The sequence below is a fragment of the Moschus berezovskii genome, chromosome 11 (assembly GCF_049115385.1).
Source record: "Moschus berezovskii isolate FMDL1 chromosome 11, NW_MosBer_1.0, whole genome shotgun sequence".
Taxonomy (NCBI): domain Eukaryota; kingdom Metazoa; phylum Chordata; class Mammalia; order Artiodactyla; family Moschidae; genus Moschus; species Moschus berezovskii.
The window spans coordinates 108,222,394-108,244,044 of NC_142470.1; the positions used below are offsets into that span (position 1 = coordinate 108,222,394).

General features: G+C 49.5%; 2 protein-coding genes across 8 annotated transcripts in view; one reads left to right on the top strand and one right to left on the bottom strand.

Moving 5' to 3' along the window:
- Positions 1–10,806, top strand: part of LOC148776261 (putative speedy protein E7) — a 41,621-nt gene extending 30,815 nt beyond the window's left edge. Inside the window, exons 2-8 of the mRNA XM_088841799.1 lie at positions 6,655–6,774; positions 6,979–7,176; positions 9,154–9,212; positions 9,548–9,633; positions 10,031–10,205; positions 10,301–10,394; positions 10,655–10,806. Coding sequence (XP_088697925.1) covers positions 6,655–6,774; positions 6,979–7,176; positions 9,154–9,212; positions 9,548–9,633; positions 10,031–10,205; positions 10,301–10,360 — 698 coding nt within the window. The 3' untranslated portion in view covers positions 10,361–10,394; positions 10,655–10,806. The remainder of the gene's footprint in view (positions 1–6,654; positions 6,775–6,978; positions 7,177–9,153; positions 9,213–9,547; positions 9,634–10,030; positions 10,206–10,300; positions 10,395–10,654) is intronic.
- Positions 10,807–13,911: 3,105 nt separating this feature from the next.
- Positions 13,912–21,651, bottom strand: part of ANAPC1 (anaphase promoting complex subunit 1) — a 105,490-nt gene continuing 97,750 nt past the window's right edge. For 5 of the 7 annotated variants that reach the window (XM_055399042.2, XM_055399043.2, XM_088841688.1 and 2 more), the window contains one exon: positions 13,913–17,682. In XM_055399042.2, coding sequence (XP_055255017.1) covers positions 17,567–17,682 — 116 coding nt within the window. In that variant the 3' untranslated portion in view covers positions 13,913–17,566. Of the gene's footprint in view, positions 17,683–21,651 lie in introns of all 7 variants that reach the window. The other 2 variants (XM_055399044.2, XM_055399045.2) reach the window with 1 other exon arrangement.

Sequence of the window (21,651 nt, forward strand, 5' to 3'; positions counted from 1 at the left end):
GCTCCATTCCGGGGAAAGCAGCAAGCCCCATGGAACATGTTTCCATTCATCCTCTGCGGTGCCTACGTGAAGTCATGGGTTCTCCTCTGTTGCTGATGGTGTAACCCCAACAAAGGCCTCCTCTAATTTCAGTAATTGAATGTGACCTGGTCAGCTGAGAGCATGGGGGAGGTGGCGTGGGAGGATGTCTTCATAACCCCCGATAGTGTGTTTCTGAAAAGTTGGTTGCCGTCTCAACGTGCATCAACAGTAGCAATGACCGCCATCAACCATGAATCCTGGGCTGCCCTGTGGGCTCAGTGGTAAAGAAGCCACCTGCCAATGCAGGAGACACAGGTTCAATCCCCAGTCCGGGAAGATCCCACATGCTGCGGAGAAACTAAACCCATGTGCCACAACTATTGAGCCTGTGCTCCAGAGCCAAGACCCACAACTGCGGAGCCCGTGTGCCGCAACTACTGAAACCCTCGAGCCCTAGAGCCTGTGCTCTGCAACAAGAGAAGCCACTGCACCGCAACCAGAGAGGAGCCCCTGCCTCCCCCAACTAGAGAAAAGCCTGAGCAGCAATGAAGACCCAGCCAAAATTAAGTAAAATTGTTTTAAAAATGAGTGGTAGCATCAATTCCACAAATAACCATAGTCCCTAATGTGTTCTTCAAAGGACCGTGTAAGAGTCACCCTCCTGACTCCCTCCTGGACTCATGGTGGCAAACCCCCAGAGGGAAGAACATCCTACCGCTAACACCAACACCTGCAGAGAGAGCCAGGAGGGTTCACAGTCACACCCGATCAAGGAAGAGGGAGAAGAGGAAACCCACAGACACCTTCCTAGCGCCAGCAGCCACAGGGCCCAACTGCATCCTGCTGCTGCGTATGTGTGTTTGCTCAGCCGTGTCCAACTCTTTGCGACCCATGGACTGCAGCCCGCCACACCCCTCTGTCCATGGGGTTCTCCAGGCAAGGATTCTGGAGTGGGTGGCCATGTCCTCCTCCAGGGGATCTTCCCGACCCAGGGATCGAGTTCTCGTCTCCTGCACTGTAGACAGATTCTTTATCTTCTGAGTCACCAGGAAAGCCCATTCTGCTGCCAGCAGTCTCATAAAGATGGGAACACAGAGGCTGGAGCCACGGCGTCTCCACCACCGCTCCCACATGGGAACAGTGCCACCGTCACAGGAAAGGTGGAAACGGAGCTGACAGCATCAGCAAGGGAAGTGGGGAGGACACTCTACTCCCTGTGGCCTCCAGAGTGACCGCAGGAAGCTCCATGGCTGTCGGTGCCCGATTTAACACCCACCGACTCAATGACCTGAGTTTGAGCAAACTCTGGGCGATAGTGAAGGACAGGATGGAAGCCTGGCATGCTGCAGTCCACGGGGTTGCAGAGTCGGACCTGACCGAGAGACTGAGCAGCAACAGCATCGTAGCCTAGTTGGAGAGGGACTGTTTTGTTCTTGTTGTTAGATCTGTACATTTACTGGCTGCACTGGCTTTTCTCTAGTCATGGCGAGCAGGGGCTACGCTCCAGCTGTGAGGCACAGGTTCTAATCGTGGGGGCTTCTCTTGTTGCCGATCACAGGCTCTAGAGAGCAGGCTTAGTTGCCCTGAGGCACGTAGGATCCAAGTTGCTGGACCAGGGATTGAACCTGTGTCCCCTGCATTGGTAACTGGATTCTTAACCACTGGACCTCCAGGGAAGTCCTGAGAGGGAATGTTTTAAAGGAAAAGCATGACCCCGTCAATTTAGTCTTGCACAGACATGGCCTGATGAATCAAAAGAAAAGAGAATACTCCCTGTCAAGCCCCCATCACCCTGCCCAGCCTGGAATCCCCTGCTAGTGGCTCTCAGAGCTAAATCCTGAAATGCAGAGCCCCTGGGCAGGCTCAGTGGCTGCTGTGTCCTGTGTGCCCTCCACACAACACTCCATTTTTTTCATTTGTTGCCATTGTTTAAAATATGCAAGATTTCACTTAATAAAAAAATCTGGATTTCTGGCTTCTTTTGAAGCATCATAAGACCTAGACTTGCAAGAGTAAGAATGCCTGACCTGAGTCAGTGTGTAGAAGTGGGGAGGGTGACGGTTGCTGCCCAGGACTGATGCCCTCGCCAGCCCTCTGGGCCACCAGCTCTGTGCTGGCTTCCCCGTGGGCATGCTGACTGGTCCCTGGAGACATGTGTGCTGGAGTCCAAGCTGGTGACAGTGCCAGACTTGCCCCCTCCACCCTCCCTATGCTGGAGATTGCCAGGACAGAAAATTTTCCAGAATATAGACTCCATAAAGAAGCTTCTGCTCCTGTCCCCTTTCACCACCCTCCCTGCCCACCCCCCCAAAAAAAACCCAAGTTGCCTTCCAAGAGTCATATCTTCTGTGAAATCTGAAGAATGGAGGAAACTTCAGGGCAGCTCTGGCTTCAGGATAACCCCTCTGTGGGCGAGAATGAGAGGTGGAGCCCACAGACTCAACCAGAGTCAGAAAGAGTGTCTGGCGGGGAGAAGAGAAGATACCACCCTCCCCTTACCCTCCCACCCTCTGTCTCCCTCAACTCTGGGGAGGGCACTTATCATGGGGCACCAATCAGAGGGAGCCATGGCAGAACCTGTGATCACTTCACCAGTCTGGCACCCAGGTCCCCGGGAAAGAACGTTTTCAGGGACCTAGCCTCTGCCATGTTGTGTTTGTGTGTGGTCCTGGGCTAGACCCTGGTGTGAGCAGGGCCACTGTTTTCTCATTTATCAATAAAGTGCTTAAGATGACTGAGTTTCAAACGGCTTTTAGCAGCGAACTGTTCTTTTCAAATTGATTTCTCTACCAATCCCCAGTAAACAAAACAGACAGAAGACGAGTGGCTATCCAAAGCTGGAGGCGAGAATGGGGACTGAGTGCAAGTGAGCAGCAGGGATGTTCTGGGGGGATAGACATGTTCCAAAGTTAGACTGTGGTGATGGCTGTTCAACTCTGGAAATACACTAAAATTCATTGAACGTACATTTTAAATGAGTGAAATTTATGCTGCGTAGCATATATCAGTAAAACTTGTATACGCTAAACTTATACAGTATGTCAGTTATATTTCAGTAAAACCAGAAGAAAAAGTGGTTTTAAAAAAAGAGGATGAAAAGGTAACCTACAGATTGGGAGAAAATATTTGCAAATTACGTATCTTACAAAGGACCTGTTTCTGGGCTATGTATCATAAAAAAACTCTCAAAACTCAACAGTAAAGAAGTAATTCAAGTAGGAAAAAAACATGAACAGACATTTCATCAAAGAAGATATACAGATGGCAAATAAACAGATAAAAAATATGTTCAATATCATTATGGAAGTGCCAATTAATTCCACAATGAGATATGGTTAAAATAAAAAGTGATAACCCAAATGCTGACAATAATGTGGAGGAAGTGGATTATTCACTCACTCCTAGTGGGGATGTACATGGGCTTCCCTGGTGGTTCAGCAGTAAAGAATCCGCCTGCAATGCTGAAGACACAGGAGATGCAGGTTTGATCCCCAGGTCAGGAAGATCCCCTGGAGGAGGGCACGCAACCCACTCCAGTATTCTTGCCTGGAGAATCCCATGGACAGAGGAGCCTGGCCGGCTACAGTCTACAGTGTGGCAAAGAGTCGGACACGACTGAAATGACTGAGTGCACTCGGGATGTGTAATGACAGGGCTATCCTAGAAGAGTACGGCGGAGTCTTACAAAACTAAATATGCACTCTGCCATACAACCATGGGTTACTACTAAGCGATAAAAAGGAACAAACTGTTGTTTTATGCAACACATTAAATAGTTCTCAAGAGAATTATGCAAAGTAAAAAAAAATTAGGTCTGATTATACAGACCTATTTCCATTTATATATGTTTGAAACTAAAAAATTACATGGGAGTTCCCTGGTGATTCATTGGTTAAGAATCCACCTGCCAATGCAGGGCACATGGGCTCCATTCCTGGTCTGGGAACTAAGATCCCACATACCTCAGGGCAACTAAGCCTGTGCCCCACAGCTGAGCCCAAGCGGCAATGTCGATTTCCTGTTGTGATACTGTGCTATAGACATACAGGTCTGTACCACTGAAGGAAATTTGGAAAAAAGGGTGTATAGTGTGTGTCTGTCTCAGCCCTTACAACCGCATGTGAATCTACAATTATAAATTAAAAAGTCAAACTTTTAAAATACATGATCATAGCTAAACAAATCCAGAAATGAAGTAAACACAAGAAAGGTAGACACAATAAATGACTTAAACAACTTTCTTATGGACATTCATCATTCTTTTTAATCACTTCTTGGATATGTGGATGTATCACTTTCATTTAGAAACATGAGTGGGTTAGATAAAACACAAGCTGAGTTTCAGAGGTATTACTGGGGCAAGAGAAAGTGATCCCAGTGTTCAGCCTGGGACACTCCCTCCTCCTGAGGCCCACTGTCTGTTCCTTGAGAGGCTTATGAACCCAAGAGTGCTTCCTAGTGGAACGGTGTGACATCATCGTGAGCTCACGGCAAGGGCTCCGGAATCCTGGATGCCATGGGATCCCAAACACTTGGCTACAGTCCGCGGTCTTCTCCCGCTGCTGTAAGTCTGCATGTCGAGTAAGGGTGGGGACCTAGGTCTTGAGGGAGCCTCGTGGTGCTCCCTCAGGGTGGGCAGCACTCTTTTCTGTACTAAGGTGAATCCTGGGTCCTGACCTATGTCCTTCCAAACTGTCACAGGGGATGTGGAAGGGGTCACATATGAATTTCCAGATGACTGACTGGGATGCAGTAGAAATACAAATAGGTCCCGAGTTTGCAGGGGTAAGAGCACCAGAGGGGATGTGGGGAAGAGGAGAAGAAACTGAATCTGGGGCAAGGGGGAGAGAGAGTAAAGCGATTTCTAGAGAACTCGCCCCTGAGAACCCTGGGCGCGTGCGGACATCATTCGGGGGACACCACCCTCAAAGGCACAGGCGGCACTGGCCTTCTGGAGGGGTGCCCTCTCAATCAGCTTCCGGGACTGTTGCAGATGGGCTTGGGCCACTCTGATCACACTGTTGCCAGGCTTGATTGCCCGTGGTTTTATAGTGGCTCACAGGGCTTCCCAGGTGGCCAGGTGGCCAATGTAGGAGATGCCAGAGATGGTGATCTGATCCCCGGGTCCAGAAGATCCCCTGGAGAAGGAAATGGCAACCCACTCCAGTATTCTTGTCTGGAAAATTCCATGGACAGAGGAGCCTGGCGGGCTACAGTCCATGGGTTTGCAAAGAATTAAACACAACTGAGCACGCACACACAGGTAGAGCTGACAACATAAGCATGTGAGGTGACCCAGTTCGACCCTAAGGGAAAGGTGACTGAGGCTCAATGGTGGCTGCCACAAGCCATTCCGCCCTTGAGCACTGGTCAGACAGGAGGTTCTTTTTAGTACTTGTTCACTTATTATTTGGTTGTACTGGGTCTTAGTTGGGATCTAGTTCCCTGACAAGATGGGACTCGAGGCCCCTGCATTGGGAGCATGGAGTCTTAGTCAATGGACCACCAGGGAAGTCCCAGACGCAAGTTCTAATCCCAAGTCCAAAGAGCTCTAGCCATGGTTAAGGAGCAAACCTGAGACAAATTGCATCATTGCTTCCTCACCGTAAATAGGCGAGTTATATAATTTACCTCATGCCTCATTACAAGGATTGAATGAGCTAATTCCAAACCACTAAAAAATATCTGAAGTTTACTAAGCAGTCAATAATGGTTAGCTACAGTTATTGCTATTTTAAATATTATTTGGTCTCACAGTAAGCAAGTTAAGCAGAAAGAAATGGCCTGGTCAAAGTCAAGTTGTTTTCTTTCCTTTCTTTTCTTTGGTGCCCAGAAAAAACAGGAATCCTCTGAGCTCCACATTGGCTGCCTTGGAGACAGCTCCAAGCCAACAGGACTCAGCAAAGAAGAAAAGGGTGTGCATGGAAGGGAAGGCAGGTGTGTGTGTTCATTCGCCCCCTTCATTCTCTGAATGAAGGTGACAGATCGCCACGGCTCCAGCATCAATTCCCTGAACTCTCATGACTGTGGGTCTGCAGGTGGGGGAAAGGGTGTCCAGGGTGGGGAGACAGGAGGCCACTCTCTTGTTCACTTTTGTAGTTATTAAAGACATCAATGACCAGAGAATTTCACGTTTATCTCCATAGAGGTGTCCCCCAGGCAGAAAGAGCCACGGAAAGAGGACCAGGAGTGCAGGATTTCCCTGGCAAAGAAAGGTAATTATTTACTCAATTCCTACCCTCCTTTATGAGGCTTCTGAGGTGGTTTAGTGGCTACAGAATCCACCAGCAATGCAGGAGACACAGGAGATGTGGGTTCAATCCCTGGGTCAGGAAGATCCCCTGGAGGAGGGCAAGGCAACCCACTCCAGTATTCTTGCCTGGAGAATCCCATGGACAGAGGAGCCCAGCAGGCAACAGTTCATGGGATCACAAAGAGTCAAACCCAACTAAAACAACGGAGCATGCACGCACACACCCTCCTTCATAGATGACTGCAAAGCGGGCGATGGTCATTCTTATTCTTCAGATATCATATGCAAAGACCTCAGGGTGAGCAAAGTGAAAAGGAAAGAGCGAAGTATTTCCCAGGTGGGTCCCCACCCTGACCACACAGGGTCCTCCCTCTCTCCAGCAGCTGCCCAGAATGGGAGCCCTCTGTCCTCCAATCCTGCCCCTCTGGAGGCTGGCCCTGAGCAGAGAACCAGGAAGATGAGAGGCCGGAAGAGGAAGAAACTGACAGGTGTCAAGGCAGGTATGTGTCCTTGGCTCCCCGAGCCCTGCACAAAGCATCAGTTACTGCTGAGTCGTAACCACTGCCATCTTGCCATCACGGTGGATCTTGGGTGGCGGGATCCAGTCTTCAGGGGAGCCAAAAGGACGGATTCAGGACCTCCCAGGTGGGTCAAGTCTTTTTTACACAAGAGTCTTGTGCTCACACAGAGTCTTGTTCCTCCAGCAGCCCACAAGAGCAGCTCCCTGGCCTCCAACCCCAGCCCCTCAGAAGCTGTCTCCGCGTTGAAGTCCTGGAATAAGAGGGAGCAGAGGAGGAACATATGGACTGTTGATCACATCGAGGGAACGAAACTCAGGATGAACAAGAGGAGAAGACCTAGCTATCGTCCAGAAGACCAAGAAGCCTTCTACCGACTTCTGGGTGTGTGTTCTGAGCCGCTGGAGGGTCAGGTCTCTTCCACACCGGGGATCCCAGAGCTGTGAGGTGTCCAGGTGGCGCAGCAGCAGATCACCAAGCTTTCTGGTTCTACTGTCGTGCTGATGGGTTTTCCTCTGAGACAAGTTCTTGGAGGGAGAAGGGAATGAGACTCATGGCTATGTTCAATGATCAAGACAGTGTAGTTGACAAATCAAGGGGGGATTCCCTGCCCACATTTACTCCCCGTCAGGTTTTAGAGATCAGTGGTGAAAGGGCCGAGACCCTGCTGCCTGGATGGTCAAAGTGGGAGGGGGCCCAGGATAGTTACAAAAGTCAGTAATCTGCCAGTGACAAACGCAGAGAAGAAAAATTCTGGAAAGGCAACGACACCTGAATATCCATTGGCAGAACTGATGCTGAAGCTGAAGCCACCTGATGAGAAACGTTGACTCAGAAAAGACCAACAGCGTCAATGACACCTAGGGGCTTCCCAGGTGGCACTAGTGATAAAGAACCCACCTGCCAATGCAGGAGGCATGAGACAGGTTCAAACCCTGGGTTGGGAAGATCCCCTGGAGGAGGGCATGGCAACCCACTCCAGTATTCTTGCCTGGAGAATCCCATGGACAGAGGAGCCTGGCGGGCTACAGTCCACAGGGTCGCAAAGTCGGATAGAACTGAAGGGACTTAGCACGCAGCACAACGGCACCTAGTGATGGGCTGTGGACAAGAGTAGGAGTTTTGTGACACAGATACTCAGGGAAGGTCTGCAGAGGTGACGTTATGACCTGAGGCGGGCCCCAGTGTGGTAGGCTGGGGATGACACAGAAATTACACTGTCCACTAGCTGCATGCAGTTATTCAAGTTTAACACTGAATATCTGAACTTCTGAAGCTCAGTTCCTGGCTCTTCTCACCAGCCACATTTCAACGCTCAGTAGCCACACGTGGCCAACAACCACCTGTTTTTTTTCTGCACTGGGTGTTCACCGCTGCACTCAGGCTTTTCGTAGTTTCTGTGAGCAGGCTTCTCCTTGCGGGGCCTTCTCATTTCAGAGCACAGGCCCTGCGCTCAGGCTTCATTAGTCGCAGCACACGGGCTTAGTCGCCTCACAGCATGTGGGACCCTCCCTCCCAGAGCAGGGATCGGACTCCTGTCCCCTGCATTGGCAGGCAGATTGCTGTCCACTACGCTGCCAGGGAAGTCCTGACAGCTACCATGCTGGATAGAAAGATCTAGACCATTTTCATCATCACAGAGGTGGGAGCCAGGCTTTCGGCTGCTCCCTGTGTCACGGAGGGCAAAATGATCCACGATTCCTCCATCCTTCCATCTGGGCAAACGTCACTGTCCAGGGTAAGGAGTGAAAAACAAGGAGGGTCTGATATTCTCAGGTCACCGTGGGAAATGGTGACCTCCAAGGGACGACAACTGTACCCCTCCACGAGCCTGCTGGGGGCCAGTGAGGCCAGGTTATTATCTGCAGGAAGTGGCAGAATCCAGGAGGAGGGCAGGATGCCCAGCTTGGGGGTGGGTATGAACTCCCCACCGCCCACACAGGGTGCTCGGTTATCAGCTGGGGCAGGACAGCCGTGCACAGTGTGAGGAAGTGACAAGAAACGTGGTGCCCAGAGGCCCAAGGCTACATCCAAGCTTTGGCTCCAGGAACGCTGTGTCAAAACTTTGAGAGCCAGGTTCGTGTCTCTTCGTGAAGCACACTGATCAACTCCCATGTGTTGAAGATTAAATAACAATAGCAAACTCCCCACGGCTGAGACCCACTCTCCCTGTGTCAATGGAAAAAACAGCTTTGTCACTCTTGTTAAAGCTTTGAGCCTCACAGTGGGGAAGAGACTGCCGGCAGTCCCTGAAATAGAGGAAGGGGGAGAAGTTTCCCCTCCTCTTCCTCCCTGTGAGCTGAAATCCTACAGCCCGAATCGCTGCTCCCAGGCCCTCATCACTTCTCCCTTCTTTTGCAGGTGATCCCGTCATCCAGAGCTTCTTGGCAGCTGATGTTTTCCTGAAGGTGTCTGACAAGGTACTCACAGCACTAGCGTGGGGAGGGACTGAGGGACCGCAGGGTCACCACCCCATGGGCGCAGGGACAGAGGACAAGGCGCCAGCCTGGGCAGAAGCCCTGGAGAGACCCATCCCTGGTGCCAGAAAGGAAGGACGGACAAACTGGCAGTGCCCTGCACCGGCCCTGAGCATCCCCTCCCTCTCGTCTCCACATGTCAAAGGGCCAGGAGGCCCCCAGCAAGGCCCACCCTGGGTGGCTCTCCCACCTGGATGGGGGTGGGGCACACGGCCCATTCAGAACGCTCTCCCCGCCATCCAGCCCTGGCCGCCCTCCCCTGCTCTGTCTCCACGCAGTACCTGCTGTCCATGGTGGTGGAGTACTTTGGCCGCGTGGGGCTGCCCGGTCACCTCTACAACAGGATCCACTTCTTCCTGGCCCTGTGAGCACTGCCAGAGGGCCCCTAGTGGTGGTTCAAGGCCTTCAAGGGGTCACAGGGTCAGAGGAGGGGAAGGCAAGCAGTCAGATCCTGGGGTAATGAATGCAGCCAGGGACACCGTGCGCTGCCCAAAGACAGAGCGACCCAAGGTAGAGAGCCCCAGGGGGATGACGGCAGCCAGAGCCTTGCCCTGGGCCAGACAGGCGTGATGCCGGGGGCCGTCCTGCCGTCTGGACCCAGGAGCCCCAGCCAATGGGGCTCCCCTGGACCCCAGGGCTGGATACTGTCCTGGATGCTGGCTCCTCCAGGTGACCTTGGCAGCCTCTCCACTGCCCCCCTTGCCCTGAGGCTGGGAGTCCTCGTGGGCCCGAGTCCAGCCTGCCCTCTTTCCTGGTGGCAGCTACATCGCCTCCGACATGGAGGAAGACAACCCCACGTCCAAGCGGAGCATCTTCCAGTTTCTGCTGGGCAGGGAGCACTGGCCAGACCTCTACAAGGAGTTCCTCAAGCTGAAGGTGGAATTCTTCCATGCGATGGGGCACCGAGCCTGGGTCACTCCCGAGTTGTGCGAGGAGGTCTGTCAGGGACGAGGGCTGGGAGCCACACCCCAGAGGTGAGGCGGGGCTGGGCCCTTCCTCAGGGGGCTTACCCTGCTGTGCTTCCCTTTTAGATCCAGGCTCAGAACCCACATCACTGGGTCTGGAGTCGGGTGCGCCCGTGTGCCCCCTAGGTTCCCACGGAAATGGAGACTGCAGCTGGTCCAAGTGAGTACAGGGCTTCCTGGTGGGGACAACGCCACCCCCCTATGCCCTTGCAGTCACCTCCAGGGCTGGTGAGCACGAGCAGGAAGTGCCACTGCGTCCCTGGATGCATGATTAGCCTAGTAAGCACTCTGAGAACTCCTGTGGTACAGAAAGCAATTACTGTGTTTATATTAAAATTCTCCCAACGGATTCCATTACGGAATTATGAACTATGCTGTACAAGGTCCCAATTTGCATATGAATCTTTTTTCTTTTTTTAGGAAAACTCTTGAAAATGCTGATCTAAGACATGAAAACCTCTGCAGGGTTTTGATCTGAGTTGGAAATTTTAAATATAAACACATGAAAAACACTGAGGTCATCCTTTCTGGAAAAGGAGCTATTACCCTGGTGGCTCTTGGGGGGAAAAAAAAGGAGAAAAATTAATTGCAGCACGTCATCAAAAGTTCTGTGTGCTTTGCTCCCTGGGCTGGGTCCCTGAAGGATGTGGCAGGGTCTAGCCTCACAAGGATGGAAGGAGCTCCTAGAGCTCTCTGGTCTCTGAACAAATAAGCTCACTGGAAAACAAAGCGGCACACATGTGGAATTGACAGAGGACAGGGGCGGAGCCTCAGTGCCTGACAAACATCACTCTTCAGTATGTGTTTTCTTTGCCTTCAATCTCGTTTTTATGTGTGGATTTAAGTGAAGGCAGACCTCCCATGAAAGGCATGAGGAACCCTCCTCCTGGGCTGGAACGATCCTGTGAGCTGAGGCCCCTGTCCCATGCAGGGCGTGACAGGGCGCACTGTGACCCCAGGAGAAAAGGAGAGAGCAGGGTGGGTGTTTTCTGAGATAAACTGAGTTTGGTTTCAAGTTCCATTCACCCCCAGTGTTTTATCTGACAACCAAGAGTATGTCAGGACACATATTCCTACCGTACATATCAGCAGTCCCAAAATTCCAAAGAAAACAGCATTTTTACCACAATAATGAAAAAGAGAAAGGCAGTCCCTGGGGCTCCTCTTGGTCCTGGCCATCATAAAAATGACGAGGGTGACGATGACTCTCCCAGAGGCCGTCCTCTGCGCACTTGGAACTGCGGTCCTGGCAGCCTCCTCACTAGGGGGCCTGCCACCCACCCTGACCCACTCTCTCCTTCCCCGCAACTGGGGGGCCTCCTCCCCAGGCCCCGGGCAGCCTCAGACAGACAGAAAGCACTGCGATGGGCCTCCAGCTCTCCGCAGGCCTATGGACCATCGCGAACTGAACCTGCGGTGCCAAACCAGCCAGTGGTACGATGGCCCCTGGCCTCCTGGTGGGTGTCAGCCAACAAGGCCCTGAGCCTGAGGGGCCTGGAAGGGCCGAGCAGTAACATGGAGAGGCCCCCAAGGGAGCCGAGACCTGAGCAGGCACCACCATGGAGACAGAGGGCAGGCAGAAGGAGAAGGACCAGAAAGTGCAGCAGCAGGCCTGCACTGCCAGGAGGGAGAAGCTGAAGAGCCCAAAGAAACACCAGGCGACGAGCAAAAGAGGTACAGGCGGGAAGGAGAGACGTGGGAGAAGAGAGGACGACCAAGGACACCGAGGCCGCCCTGCTGCAGAGCGGCCTTCTCCAGTGAGGCGGGGCACTCCAGCTGAAGGGCCGAGGGAAGGCACGGAGCACACGGGCGGCTGGACAGAAGGCTGACAGAGTGGGGACAGAGGGGGGCCGGCAGCGAAGAACGCTTCTGCCAGTGCAGGAGAGGAGGGCTCGATACCTGGGTCAGGAAGATTCCCCTGGAGGAGGAAACGGCAGCCCACTGAAGTATTCTTGCCAGGGAAACCCTATGGACAGAGGAGCCTGGTGGGCCACAGTCCATGGAGTTGCAAAGAGCTGGACACGACTGAGCAACTTCCACTTTCTTTCATATGTGTAGCCCCTTTAGGTGCAAAGTTTTATTACTGAGCAGCTGCGACACAGTATTAGTGGGTAGTTGCCAGACAGAAACTGTTGAGCTCTTCATCTTTTTTTCCCATGAAAATGTCTAATTTTGCCAAGAAACTTCTGCTAAGGTTCCCAGGAACCTCACGGTCAAGTGTTAGAACAGTTGGTCTTGTAAAAAGCCAACTCCTTTCAGGAAGCAATACAATTGTTGTTCAATGTTATTTCATGAAGGTTTAGCATTTTCTTCGCGTCTTCGAACCTTCCAGAAGCAAAGGACCACAGTACTTCCAGTCTGTGACACCCAGTCAGTGCTTCCCCAGGCCAAGGTGGAAGCAGCTGGGCTAAGCGGCGGTTCTCTTCCCAGGGTGGCCACTGAGGGAAACCCAGAACCGACAGGACTGGACAACAGGCCACACCATGTCCCCATCCACCCTCCTGAGTTCAGTCCTAGGAAGCCCGATTCAACCCCACGGGGCCAACCCCAAAACACTGCAGCAGCTCTGCTAAAAGGTCCCCTTAGCATGTGGGAGGTAACCCAAGGCCTCTTGGAGGTCACTGCCACTGCAGTGCTGAGAATGCTGCCATGAGCAGAGCTGGCACAGGGATGACAGGATCGCAAAGAAATGCGTGGGTTTCAGAGACTAGCTGGGCCTGATCATGGAAACGGCAGGTGAACAGCACTGGGAACTCAGGGGAGATTGCCAAGGGGCAAGGGCAGCAAAGCCCAGGGGAGCTGAGTGGTAGGCACTCTGGACAGGCTGTCTGCACCTGGGTCATCACATCCCACAGAGCATCACAGGGTTTGCTCAGCAGCCCAAGCAGAAAGGGCACTGATAAAGGGAAGCAGATGGAGGGGTTTCTGGGGCAGAGGACACAGAAGCCCAGGGCAGGGCGCCACACAGAGCTGGCAGTAACACCCCGCAGTCGAGTGAGCGCCGCCATCCTCTTGTCCACCTGCAGCAGCATCGCCTCCTCTCCGTCCTGCAGGCCGCCCTCAGCATCTCCTGCTGGCACCTCCGAGGGCACTCTTCTTACCTGGCCCCCACGGGAAATGTGGGTGGAGGCTGAGGAGCGAGGAGGAGGGGATGAAGATGCCCAGCTGACAGCCAGGCACTGCACAGGGCACAGGCGGGGACCCACAGGCTGGAGCCTGGAGGGAGGTGACACAGAGCACACCCAGCTCTCCCCTGGGGATCTGCAGATTTCACCCCCCAAGGGCTGGCGCTGCGCTCATCTAGATCTTACGGGTGCTAATGACACTGGATCTGCTCAGGATTCTTCCTTCTTCCTTCAACTCCAGTTCTATGCATTTACCCAAAAACTCCTGCTTAATCTCTGAAATGCTACGGTAAGCAGAATGAAAACATTCCTGATAAGTGAAAGATATGCACACAAATAAACACAAATGAAAGAAACACGAGTGGCCTTAACTAGCTTTCAGCCACTGTCCCTGTGACGAGTCCCCCAGGAACAAGACTTGCAGGCCAGGACCCCAGCATGTCTGGGTTCTGAGTGCACGCGGTCCACAGAGCTCGGCATCTACACTCGAGACTCGAGATGGCACCACCGCCTGTGAGACGAGGCGGCAGACCACTCCTGAGTCCTGGAGGGGGAGCAGTGGCAATCAGGCGCTTATTCACAGACTTTCAGTGCTTTTATTGAACTTACTATAAAACTCTTTTCCTAAACCTTCTATCCCATGTTCTAATGCACCATGGAAGGAATACTTTTAGCTAACAGTTTCAGATGGCTGTTGCATGACTGAGAAAGCAGCACACAGATCAATGCAATAAACCCAATTCCAAGAAAATGCACACGAAGACCTGTTTCCAAAGACGTACAGAGAAAGCTAGAGTCATCTGTCTGCTGTTTAAAGTGTTCATAACCTCTGCCTGAGGCAATAACCGAGTAGTTTACGCTGCACCAGCCTCTTCCTGAGTGTCTACTGGACCAGGAAGACGGGCAGTCGTGGACCAAGTTCTCTGTATGAACAGCGTGGCCTGGGTGCCCAGGCTTGTCCGGGCAGCAACTGGGAGTCGTGTGGTCTCGGGCCGGCCACCTCCTGCCCTGACCCTCAGGTCTCAGCTGTGGAACAAGAGGCAGGACCAGGGATCACCCAAGGGAGTGTCTGGTGTAGACGTCTGACCAATGGGCTCCCCTCATCTGGCACCTCCAGGTCCGGCCCTCTGAGCAGCCCCCACTCTGCATGTGCGCCATACTGCACACCGACAGAACATGCAGCAAAGCAAGAGGACGGCGAACAGGCAGGTCTTCCTTGTCCAAGGGCCAAAGCCACGGATGTGGTTTTAGAGGCTTTTATCGAAGAACACTCTTTTCTGAAGCTCGCGACTGCACTGAGAAGCAGCCACTGTATTTCAGAGCAGCGGGAGCCTGGTCTTGGAAGCAGGAAGGGACAGTCACCTGGGAGCTGTGGGAACCAGCCGAGTGTCTGCATGGTGCAGAAGTGTTGACACTGTCCCCCCACCCCCCAACCTGGGAGAGCCCTCTTAGGAGGCTCTCTTCCCACCTTGCCTCTGCTTCCTTCCACTGCTGGTTCACAACTGCAGACACAGCAGGCACAGGGCAACCAGGTTCTGTCCCCTCTCCCACTGCTGAGCTGGAGAGATCATCATAGAGGGAGGATTTTCCCACAAAATTTGGTCAGGATAAGGATGAGGAACTCAGAAGAGGCCCCCGAACCTTATGAAGGAGGTAACAAAATCTTCCTGGTTTGGTCTCAGATTGGCCCACGGCCTTCAGTTTTACCCAGCTCCCAGTGCTGTCGCCCGGCTGGCCCACTCAGGATGGGTTTGGCAGGTGCGTCCCTTGGAGTCTTAACACATCTCTTTCTCTAACAATTCCTTCTCAGCTCCATGGCTCTCGTTTCCAGCCCCAATCTGGGCTCCCACACCCAGGGGCTCTGTCTGCCCAGCAGATTCGCCAGCCTCACACCACCTCCAGGCTGAGAGATTCAAGTCCTGCCCCCTTCCTGCCTCTTCTAGGATGTCAGGGGGTCCCCTGAACTGGGACACGCCCCTCTCAGTAAGCTGTGAAGTCAGCTGGTTTCCAGGCAAAGGCGGAGAACGTGGCCTTGCTCAAGGAAGACTGGGCAGCACTCAGAAGCTCTGTGAGGCTTCCACCACTGGTGTCCCTGCTCAGGCCTGGCGACCATGCCTCAGAGCTGCCCACAAGTTCATGCCTTCACAGCTTTGTAAGACGTTCGAGGTAGGAGCACAGATGTCAACATCCATCAGGGAAACAGTATCGATGTACTGTTTCTTTAGTTACGTCCCTCTGTGGAGGCAATGCCACACAATCTCCACCTGCGTGAGCAGAGGAGATGGACGGAGAGAACTAGCAGCGAGTGAGCAACCACATTATGGCAGACGTCAGCAAGATGCTCCAGGGTCTGGAGCCCCTTTGTGAGAGAGCACCTAATGAGGTGGAGGACCTGTTTCCTGCCAGCGTGCAGTCGCAGGACGTGACAGGGGCCACTTCTGGGCGCACTCAGAACCAGAAGCATGTTTCTCCAGCTCTTCCTCCCCAACGGCTACGAGGAGGCTAATGTGTCCTGGACGGTGAGTTACACCCTCGAGATTTTCAGAGCGCCCATGAGCAGCTGGCACTGACTCCTCCGATGACTCAAACACGCTCACTCAGGAGCCAACTGTTCGGAGCACCCTCTGTCTCCTCAGGAGGCCTGGGGTATAAAGACAACGCTGTTTCCGGCCCCCTGAATCCCTCATAAAGCCTCATCGCTGCTTCTGTAGACAGCATTCCAATGACCGTTCTCCTTCTACATGACAACTCGTAAGTAACTCAAGTCATTCTTCAATTAGAGAAAAGCTTACAAGTTACAAGCAACTCAGAGTGAAGACACCAACAGCTGCCCAGTACCGGCTTTTTTAGGTTCCAGCTCAAATGGAATTTTCATAATCTACCTTTTTTTAATTTTTAATTAGAAGAAAAACTCTTTTAAACGTGAAGGAAGCACATTTCGCCCATGCTTCACACGTGAGGGTAAGACAGTAAAGGTCTGAAGAGAACCACTGTGCACACTTTTGGGATGCAAGGGGCAAACACCATTTGGGTTTTTGTCAAAATCTCAGTGGAAACATTTCTAATTGCTTTAATTTTCACTTTTAAAATTAACTGTAGAATCTCACAATTCAGGATGTGGAAACGTGAAATCACAAGACAGACCTTGCAGCTTTGACTAGTTTAAGGTCCCACTGGCCATTAAAGGAGGCAGAGGGCATCTCAGAATCTAGACAACAGGAAGTTTTCTTTTTCTTAGTCCGGAAGCCTGAAACTGGAGACATCTTATACAAATACTGTTCCCTCATCATCTAGTCCAAAAACTTGATATGGGTGTACATTCTCTAAATCCTGGGTGGAAATGAACTGTCTTTTATTTTAAAATACAATTTCTGAGGACGTCTCTGTAGTGAGAATTTTGCATTTTCTCTATCTAGAGCAGGCTTCATGCTGGGCAGTTCCTTTACTAGGGTACGAACCTCCTCCTGTTTAAGATGATCCATCACACTATGGCACTGTCAAAGGATGAACAAACTTACTTCAGACAACGGTGACACCTGAGGAGATGCTAAAAGCCCTTTGTTGCTGCACAAAGTAAAATTATACAACAGAGCTTTTTAAAAAACAAATACATTACCATATGTAACACAGACTGCTAATAGAAGTTACTATATAACACAGGAGGCTCAAGGCAGTGCCCAGTGACAACTTAGAGGGACAGGATGGGGCGAGGGGGTATGTGTAACTTATGGCTGATTCACACTGTTGTACGGCAGAAGCCAGCAGGGTATCGTAAAGCAATCATCCTCCAATTAAAAATAAATTTAATATCTCCATAATGCCCCCTGCAAAAAACTGCATTCCTGAGCATAAAGCCACTTCACCTGAATCACCAGAGCTGAAAGATTCCAAAAACTAATATACAGCCCAGTGCCCACTGCTCTACTCTGTAAAATCTTAATCATTAAGAGTTTTGAAAACAAACCAAAACATTTTATTTACAAAAGTAAAATTTTGATTCATTTTTATATATCCTATCACGTTAATGCCAACAGCAACAGTCTCTGGGATATTTGAAACACTTGGATTTTTAAAATACACTGAGGTCTGTGTAGCTCATTTCCCCCAGCTATACTATAAAACTTAGAAAGGTTTCTTTAGCTTTGTCGTTTGGTCACATTTTTTGTGCAGAAGTCACGCTTCAGGGTAGGCTTACCACCAGCCATGATCACATAACCATTGGCTGTGGGTTTCCAAGGAGCAGAGGAGCCAATCTCAGCAAGGCCCGCACTGGCATCTTCAGCTGTTTAAATCTGAAGAGGAGTTCTGCGAAGCTTGTGCTCCCTGAAGAAACGGAATGGAAGGGAAGGGTCACACATCACTCAACAATGTCAGCCTCTTTCAAGGAAGCTTTAGACACACAATCACTTTTAAAGCTGGTATTCTTCTCTTTGAAAACAACTGCTAAAAGAAACTACTTACCTTATGGATTTCCCTCATGCACTCTAGGAGATGATTTGATATAAAACTTTAATTTATTCCATTCTGTACTTCTGAAACTGACTTATAACTAGATGTGAAACAATTAATACTATCTACGTACATATATTATTTAAATATAATTAATAAATATGCCCAGCGCCTCCTTGGTGGCTCAGAGGTAAGGAATCCACCTGCCAATGCAGGAGATGCGGGTTCAATCCCTGGATTAGGAAGATCCCCTGGAGAAGGAAATGGCAACCTGTTCCAGTATTCTTGCTTGGAAATCCCCATGGACAGAGAAGCCTGGTGGGCTATAGTTCAAAGGTCACAAAGAGTCAGATATGACTTAGCAAATAAATATCAACAGATTTCCTAAGACCTCATTAAAACCAAGGACAGGGAACAAATGCGTAAGAGCTATGAAAAGACCTCCAATGTTCTGACACACTATGGAATCTAACAGACCATTCAGACTCAATGTGACCATCACTGTAGTTAGGGTTAAACATATCACCTTGGTATTTGTTTTCTATTTGCTCTGTCTGTCCTCTGTTCCCCTTTTCCTCTTTTGGACTGAGTACTTTTTATGACTCCACTATAGCTCCTCTGTTGCTTACTAGCTCTAACTCTGTTTTCTTATTTTTAGCGGCTGCTTTTTGATTTATAGTTTTATCTTTGCCACGGATTACCTTCAAGTGAGATTACACCTATTCACAGGTAGTGTCAGAGCCTTATGGCTATACTCCCATTTCTTCCCACCCAGTCCTTGTGCTATTATTATACATTTCACTTTTCAGAATTTGAACACACCAGTGGTGCACTGTTATCATCTTTATGAGTCAGCTGTCTCTAAACAGTAGTTTGAAAGGAACAAACCTTGTGTATATGCCCGTGTAGTGACCACTGTCTGCTCTTCATTCCTTTGTGTAGATCCATACATATTTCCATCTGATATTATTTTTCTTCTGTCTAAAGGACTCACTATGACATTTCCAGTAATGTGGCTCTGCTGGTTATGATTTCTTTCAGCTTCTGTGGTCTTTTATTTTTTATGATATTTTTGCTGGGTACAGTGTTTTTCCTTTGAGTTCTTTACAGATGTTACTCCATTACCTTATCACTGACAATGCTGCCTATGAAAAATATGCACTCTTATTTTTGTTTCTCTGTAACATGCTCTCTTCCTCTGGCTGCTTTCAAGATTTTTTTGGACAATTCATTATATACCTTAGTGTAACTTTGTGTTTCTCAGACTTTGGATTCGTTGGACTTCTTAAAACAGTTTTCACTAAACTTGGAAACTTTCCAGCTGTTATTTCATCAAGTATTTTTTTCTGTCCCTCTCCCCCATTTTTCTCTTCAGGGACTTCAATCTCTTGTAAATTGGGTACCTGAAGTAACAGAATTTCTTCCTCCATTTTTAATTCTCTGTTCCTTTTTCACAAATTTTTTCTTTTTGCATTTCATTTTGCATAATTTCTAATGCTGTGTCTTCAAACTCATAATTATTTTATTCTGCAATGTCTAATCTGCCATCAATCCAATTCAGTGTATTTTTCTTCTCAGAAGTATAGTTTTCACCTCTAAAAGTTCAATTAGATTCTTTTTATATCTTCTATATCTCTTACTGAATTGAAGTATGGAACAGAGTTATAATAATTGTTTTAATGTCCTTGTCTGCTAACTAATATCCACTGATTTCTCACCTCTTTCATTATAAGTTGTTTTCCTGTTCCTGTGTATGCCAGACATCAATGAATTTTACTTTGCTGGGTGCTGGATATTTTCGTATTTCTGTATTCCTGAGCTTTGTTCCTGAATGTAGTCATATTACTTGAAAAAAGTTTAATCCTTTTGTGTTGTGCTTTTAATATTTTTCTAGGTGGGATTAGAACTCTGTTTAGTTTAATTAGTTTAAGGCTAAATATTTCCCATTACTGAGGAAAGACGTTCCTGAGTAAGGCCCCTTGAATTGTGACGTTGTGGGAAAAGGCACTGTTCCTGTTATTGTTGCTATAAATTATGTCTGATTCCCCAAGACCCCATGGACTACAGCAGGCCAGGCTTCCCTGTCCTTCATCATCTCCCTGAGTTTGCTCAAGCTCATGTCCATTGAGTCGGTGATGCCATCCAACCATCTCACCCTCTGTCAGCCCCTTGTCCTCCAGCTCTCAATCTTTCCCAGGATCAGGGTCTTTTCCAACGAGTTGGCTCTTTTCATCAGGTGGAAAAAGTACTGGAGCTTCAGAATCAGTCCTTCCAATCAATATTCAGGGTTGATTTCCTTTAGGATTGACTGGCTTGATCTCCTTACAGTCCAAGGTACTCTCAAGAGTCTTCTCCAGCACCACAGTTCAAAAGCATCAATTCTTCGGTGCTCAGACTTCTTTATGATCCAACTCTCACATCCACACATGAATGCTCAATAAACCACAGCTTTGACTATATGCACCTCTGTCAGCAAAGTGATGTCTCTGCTTTTTAATATGCTGTCTAGGTTTGTCATAGCTTTCCTTCCAAGGAGCAAGCATCTAATTTAGTGGCTGCAGTCACCATCAGCAGTGATTTTTGGAGTCCAAGAAAACAAAATCTGCCACTGTTTCGACTGTTTCTGAGTCTGCATAAACTGGGAATGTGCCCTCCAATCCACCTGGACAGTTCTTCCCTCGGCCTCGGGAAATTTCTTCACATGCACGTGCTGAGCAGTAAAGAGGCTCCTAATATTTGAGGGGGACCATCTGTGTCCGGCTCTTTCCTCTCTGGCACTCCATCATGTAAACTCCAGCTCCTGTGGCTCCCTGCATGCTCAGCTTCATCACCTCAGTTCTCGGAGTCTTCCAGGTTCTTCCTGGGTTCCCTCTCCCTGTCCCACCCCTCCCCCATGCCCTACTCTGGAAACTGTCAAGGTGATTAGCTGGGGCAATCACAGAGCTAATCTCATTGTTTCTCATCTCTTAGGGGTCACTCTTCTTCACTGCCTGATACAAAAGCCATTGATTTATATGCAGCGTCCGGGATTTTCTTTTTGTCTCAGGTGGTAGAGTAAATCCATCCTGGATGAAAAAGGAAGTCTATGCTTTACAATTTTTTTCTCTGCTTAGTAGCTTTGACTATTACGCAACGAGGTGTGGTTTTCCTTGCATTTATTTTGCACAGGGGTCCGTCATCCATTTTTCAAAATTCTTAGCCTCTGTCTCTTCAGATATTGCTTCTATCTCATTTTCTCTCTCCTCATTATGGGATTTTAACTACATGCATGTTTGACTTCACTGTACTTCAAAGGCCTCTTACTCTCTTTTATGAATTTGATATTCTTCTCTCTGGGCTTCAATCTGTTTACTTTCTACACACCTGTCTTTCAGTTCATTTATCTGCTATGTCTAATATGCTAACTAATCTACATAATAAATTCTTTTTTTTTGCCCTGCTGGCATTGGCTTTTGGAATCTGTTCCTCAACCAGAACTGAACCTGGGCCATGGGCAACCACTGGACTGCCAGGCAATTCTCTACATACTGAATTCCTAATTTTAGTTGCATTTTTCAGTTCTAGAATTCCCTTTAACTCTTTCTTACTGATTGCAGATTTCTGGTGAAATTCTTCATCTTTTCCTCTCTTTTCTTGGAAATATGAGTCCCAGTAACTCCAGACACTGGAGTAATCTAAGTCTGATAATTCCAATATCTGGATCACATCCAAGTCTGTTTCTATATTACCCTTTTTCCTCTTATGTCTTTTCATTTTGATTCAGCACTGATACTGTGAATTAAAAATTACAGAAGTTCAAGAGGTATGTTCTTCCTCCTATCAAGGTTAAATTTTCTTCCATCA